Here is a 6,057-nt window from a genome sequence, read left to right as displayed (position 1 = left end):
GCGGACGCCTGCCGCCGCGGCCCCGGGTTCCACACGCCCCCCGAGGGTGGCAGCATAGGATTTGAGGGGCACTTTCTTTCATCAGGAGGCTTTTGACAAAATGGAAGGTGAATTATGGGTGTCCGGGGGACCGGGCACCGGGGCGAGTCGGGCTGCAGGATGGGGCTCCCCCGCTCCGGGTCCCGCCCCACCAGCGTTGCCACTGCGGGGCTCTAATGCAGCCCCGGGGGCGGTCGATGCCAAGGGGAGTGCTTTATTTTTACATGATGACCTTGGGTGTGGGAAAAGGAAAAGATGGCGGGAAGCTGGGGGGTGGGACAGGGAAGATGACACGCCACAGCTGCATTTTTATTTGGAAACTTTAGAGAAAGTATTCCTGGCTGGACCTGCATTCTGCGTTACACATGGACAAGACTAGCCTTTTCAATATCTCCTACCCCTTTAGATACTGAAGGATTTGAACTACTAGTACAAGGGATACCTGCTCACTTTCCAGATTACCAGTGTTTTAAAAGCCATTTTCATAAGCCAAAATGCCTTGTCCGGTAGTGACATTTCAAATGTTCCCTATTTAGTTTTTTTTTCCCCTTTGATGTTGTTCAGTAGCGAGATGACAATATTTTGTAAACGTATAGCCAGCCAGCTTTAAATCATTTTCTTCAAGCTTATGTTATATACTCCCTACAAATGTTTCCTCTCTGTGCTCTTCCCACTTTGTGTTGTAGTTTATAAAACGTAGTGCTTCAGTAATGTAGCACTGAGCACCCCACTTACGTTAGCTCCATTTGGAGAACTTGATCGCTCTGGAGAAGTAACTCGCAAACCAGCGCGCTTCATGCTGGTCAAAAGTTAAATGACAAGCGACAGTGAAGCTGCTTTCCTTCCTACTCTGCCTTCTTGCCAGTGATGTCAGGTGTTGGGTGAAGGGGGCTTTCTAACAACTAACTTAATTTTGCTCTTCCTTTGGTATTTATTGTAGTTTTGTTCCTCGTTGTCATTCCTTGTTTTTGTTCTTCTTCTTTCCATCTATCATAGTCAGGATGGCTAAAGGTGACCCCAAGAAACCAAAGGGCAAGATGTCTGCTTATGCCTTCTTTGTGCAGACTTGCAGAGAAGAACATAAGAAGAAAAATCCAGAAGTCCCTGTCAATTTTGCAGAATTTTCCAAGAAGTGCTCTGAGAGGTGGAAGGTATTTTTCTTTTGCAACTTCATAGTAGGCTTAGTTGTACTTCATATTTTGGGGTTACATTCCTAGAAAGTCACCCCGTATGGCTCTTTTATTTCTAACTTAGACATTATCTTGCTTGTCTTTTTAATTTTGCGTGTGTACCTTTGTTAAGGCTCTGTAATGGTTTAAATTCTTTGTTCGTCTTTTGCAAGTGGTTCTTTAGATGTCACTTTATTTAATTACAGAACAGTTGGGCAAGTATGTGCTCACTGCATTAAGGAATTTAACAGGTCCTGTTCTTTGCAGACAATGTCTGGGAAAGAGAAATCTAAATTTGATGAAATGGCAAAGGCAGATAAAGTACGCTATGATCGGGAAATGAAGGACTATGGACCAGCTAAGGGAGGCAAGAAGAAAAAGGACCCTAATGCCCCCAAAAGACCACCGTAAGTGGCTATACACTTGAAATAACAAGAGCTTTCTTTCTGCTTTGAATATTTTTTTAAAAAGATATTTTAGTTAAGAAATGAGATGCCTCTGCAAAACATTCTAAACTTTTCAGCTTTAAAATGCAATACCAGTATTGTCCATAGTTAGGGCTGATGTGTTTATTGGCTCTCTGTGTGTGTATCATGTATAAGTGCATGTGCACCAGTTGCCTGTTGGCCCTTCCACTGAGAAGGATGCACCCTAGTTCTGGGAGCCAGTGTCTTAAATATGTTCTTTACCCTTTAGCCAGTAACGGTAATAAAGAACCATACATTTTGGAAGCATCTTAACCATTCTAGAGTCTATAGCTCTATAACATTGAATGTAGTATGACAGGGAGAACTTGTGCTGAGAGGTATGTGAGCTCAGGAACATGGGAATTAAATCTAAGCTCATGATTTTGTGCTTTCTCTAAGTTATATCTCTCTCTCCTCCAAGGTCTGGATTCTTCTTGTTCTGTTCAGAATTCCGCCCCAAGATCAAGTCCACAAATCCTGGTATCTCCATTGGAGATGTGGCAAAAAAGCTGGGTGAGATGTGGAATAACTTAAGTGACAGTGAAAAGCAGCCATACATCACTAAGGCTGCAAAGCTGAAGGAGAAATACGAGAAGGTAAGGTGGACTAGAATCTGCCATAGTATTGGTGGGTTGTGGGGTATGTGGCTGCTTTGCTGGGCCAAGTACTTGGCACAGCATGCAGCAGCCCATCTCCCAAGATCAGCCCTGTGTGTTGGTGTTGATACTTAACGGCAGATTTTTGTCTTAGGCATAATTTTTGCAGTGCTGAGGATCAAATCTAGGGCTTCATATCATGCTGTCTACCACTGAGCTGTATCTTCAGCCCCAGTTTTTAAGTGCAGTGCTGGGGATGCATGTAGCTCAGCAGTACATTGCTTGCCTATCAGTGCAAGATCCTTGACTTCATCCCCGGTGCTACAAAAAAATTGATAATGAATATTGATAGGGCTGTTGATATGACTTAAAAGATACTTGTGTGTCCTTTAACTTTAGAATTTGAATGGCCAAGAAACAATTGTGTATATGGAAACAAATACTTAGAATATAATAGTAGCCCTGTCTCCTGTCTTTGCAATTCCTGATTTCTTACCTGAGGCGAGGGCTGCATGCTTCTACATTTTGCTTGAGATCTCGGACACTCATTCAGAATGTGTCCCTGTTCCTTCCAGGATGTTGCTGACTATAAGTCTAAAGGAAAGTTTGATGGCACAAAGGGTCCTGCTAAAGTTGCCCGGAAAAAAGTGGAAGAGGAAGACGAAGAAGAGGAGGAAGAAGAAGAGGAGGAGGAGGAGGAGGAGGATGAATAAAAAAACTGTTTATCCGTCTTCTTGTGAATACCTTAGAGTAGGGGAGCACCATGATTGACACATCTTATTTGAGATGTGTCTGTTACTCTCATTAGGTTTAATTTCAGAATTTGATCACGATCATATTGTAGTCTCTCAAAATGCTCTAGAAATTATCAGTGGTTTACATGAAGTGGCCCTGGGTGTCCAGAGCACCCTAAAACTGTATCAAAGTTGTACATATTTCCAAACATTTTTAAAATGAAAAGGCACTCTCGTGTTCTCCTCACTCTGTGCACTTTGCTGTTGGTGTGACAAGGCATTTGAAGATGTTTCTGGCATTTTTTTTTAATTTGTAAGGTGGTGTTAACTATATGGTTATTGGCTAGAAATCCTCAGTTATCAACTGTACATATCTATAGTCTGTAAAAAGAACAAAACAACCGAGACAAACTCTTGATGCTCCTTGCTTGGCGTTGAGGCTGTGGGGGGAAGATGCCCTTTGGAGGGGCCGTAGCTCAGGGCGTGCACTGTGAGGCTGGACCTGTTGACACTGCGGTGGGCATCCATTTAGCTTCAGGTTGTCTTGTTTTTGTATATAGTGATATAGCATTCTGCTGCCTTTCTTAGTTGTGGAAAAAGGGGGGTCAGCTGGCATGAGAAGTGTTTGAATTTTTTTTTAGTTAAGTACGGTAGATTTTAAACTTTGTTTTCAAACAAACTGTAGAACTCTTCATTGTCAGCAAAGCAAAGAGCTACTGCATCAATGAAAGTTCAAGAACCTTCTGTACTTAAATGCAATTTGCGACGTTATGTTATTTTTTGTATGTTTAGAATGCTGAAATGTTTTTGAAGTTAAATAAACAGTATTACATTTTTAAGACTGTTCCTCCCTATAAATCTGGTAACTTCTATTTTACTCACATGGTCAGCTTAGGACTGAGATGAAGGAGGGGGCTACTTGAAGTTACTGCATGATTTGTTGTATCTGAATGGCATTAAGATGAAGTGTAGACCAGTGAATGTAGTGACAGGCAAGGGCCAGCATCCTTCAGTAGTGTTCAGGAAGGCAGGCAGGCGGGATGGGGGCCAGCTAACTCCAGATTTTACTTCTTACCTTCGGCTTCTACATCCCCTTTTGGTGTCAAATGCATTGCTAAACAGTAAGAATGTCTTCCAGAGTATATAGGGTGTAAAACTTCATACCTTATTTATTCTCACTCCTCTCTGACTCCTGCACATGTAATGGGATGCATAGTTATTTCTTGTGCTCAACATTTGAGGAGGCCTTAAATTGCTGCTTGTCTCCTAGACCCCAGTGAGGGGGGATGGGGTGGGGTAGGGGACATTATCCGTATTTTGGCCCTGTTTTCCTCATTCAAAAAATCAGACATTCCAAGAAAGTTTCTTAAGTTCCATCTTGGGTCACTTCAGCAGGCCGATAGGATCAACATTTCTAAGCAGTAAGTGTATCATGAAATAGAGAGTGGCCTACCTGTGATTTGAGCTTATTCACCAGAAATGTAGATTGTTGTTCAATGTTCTTAAACTGAAAGAAGCTTGGTTTGTGTTTCAGTGGTTGTATTAGTAAATGGTGTTAACATTTTGCCCAGGATAGGATGGGGGTGGTTGCTACAGTGGCAAATGGTGATACTAAATATCAGTGGATGGCTTATCTGTATTTCATTGAAGTAACAAATGATAATACTGTTGTGGGTAAGTGTCAGCATTGCCTAGCATTAACACTTGGATATAGAAATTTTTTTCTTTTTTTCTTTGTGTGTATGGTATTTTACAAGAAAGCAGCTTTTTCTTAAAAGTTCACTCTTCGGAACCTTGCTTGTCTAAGGAGCTGTCTTCTCTACTGTGTCAGGTCCTAGATGAGTGCAAGTCATGGTCACAGCTGATCTTCATTCATAACCATTCCCTCTCCATCAGAACTGTTTGTCCTAAATATGTTTTTTTAATTCTTCCACTAATTTAAAAACCCTTGGTCATTAGGTTTGCCCAGAGGCACTTGTTCCAGGATTGTTCATCCTGCTTTAGCCATGCCCTTGTCACTTGGCATTCTAAACTGAAACTGCTACTACTGCACAATGCACAATGTACAGGCCAACCTCATCAGATATGGAAGAGATGCTCAACCTGTAATCCCAAGGAAGTAGTTTTCTAACTATGGGAGGGGGTGGATTTTATGCTCCCTCAGTAGCCAGATAGAAGTGGGGGGTAGGTTTTAGCTAAATGATGTTTGATTAAGCAGACTTGGTTATAGAGAGACTCCAGTTGCTTGTTACAAGACCACTACTCTTAAGGTTTTCACACTGCCACTAGATGCCCCAGTGGAATGTTGTTCTCTAGCTTCTCTGAGATGCTTTAAGTGGCATGATGTTACCACAAAAGGTTAGGCTTAGCTTGATTTCTGGACCAATCCTCTTGCAATGCCAACCTGTTATTAAGTCAAAAGGACAGTACTTTTTTCTCAAACACACTCTTCCAACCCCCTTACCCTGTTCTTGAGTAATGTTTTATCTTTTGGAAAGAACAAGGCTGTAATGTAGCAACTATTGTCTGTGTCTCCCTTGTGTCTGTTCTTGTCACAAATGTACTTGGGGACGTTGGATGCATTCATTTTCTGTAATAAAGTTTCTTAATCAGTCTTCCCAAAAAGTAATCAGTGGGCTGTCTGTAATCTGTTTGAGCTATTGGGCCTCTGTGGTTTTGGTTGGTGAGAATTGGTATTTTAGAAAGTACCAACACTATTGTTTGTAACCATTGATCTGAACTATTATTAACATTTAGTGGAATGATATCCCAAATGCCAAGTGTGAAGGACTCCAAGACCCCTAGATTAACCTTTTAGCCAGGGGAGTAAGGGGGAGTTGGCTCTGGAGCTCCGTGCCTGGATAAATATGCAATTTGCAGGATGCTAACAGGCTGCTGTTTGATAAAGTGGCTGGGTACTTGTAATCGGTCAGCCCTGCCAACCAGGGCTCCCTGAGGCTGAGGGTCCGGGCTTAGTTGGCTGACAGAGCCAGGCCCAACAAGGACTTCTGGATAAGAGCCATGGGGGCTGCTTTGCTGTTCTTGGCTCCCT

At 42.3% G+C, this 6,057-nt stretch overlaps 1 protein-coding gene across 2 annotated transcripts in view; it reads left to right on the top strand.

The window, feature by feature from the left end:
- The window catches only part of Hmgb3 (high mobility group box 3), a 13,828-nt gene extending 8,194 nt beyond the window's left edge, over positions 1 to 5,634 (top strand). The window contains exons 1-5 of one of the 2 annotated variants that reach the window (XM_048796983.1): positions 27 to 107; positions 1,036 to 1,190; positions 1,476 to 1,615; positions 2,097 to 2,271; positions 2,847 to 5,634. In XM_048796983.1, coding sequence (XP_048652940.1) covers positions 101 to 107; positions 1,036 to 1,190; positions 1,476 to 1,615; positions 2,097 to 2,271; positions 2,847 to 2,984 — 615 coding nt within the window. In that variant the 5' untranslated portion in view covers positions 27 to 100 and the 3' untranslated portion in view covers positions 2,985 to 5,634. Of the gene's footprint in view, positions 1 to 26; positions 108 to 1,035; positions 1,191 to 1,475; positions 1,616 to 2,096; positions 2,272 to 2,846 lie in introns of those variants that run through there. The other variant, XM_015498011.2, reaches the window with a different exon arrangement.
- Positions 5,635 to 6,057: the final 423 nt, after the last annotated feature.

This window comes from Marmota marmota, unplaced genomic scaffold (assembly GCF_001458135.2).
Source record: "Marmota marmota marmota unplaced genomic scaffold, marMar, whole genome shotgun sequence".
NCBI lineage: Eukaryota > Metazoa > Chordata > Mammalia > Rodentia > Sciuridae > Marmota > Marmota marmota.
The sequence above is the reverse complement of the archived record's forward strand: the minus strand, read 5'-3'. Positions and strand labels throughout refer to the sequence as shown.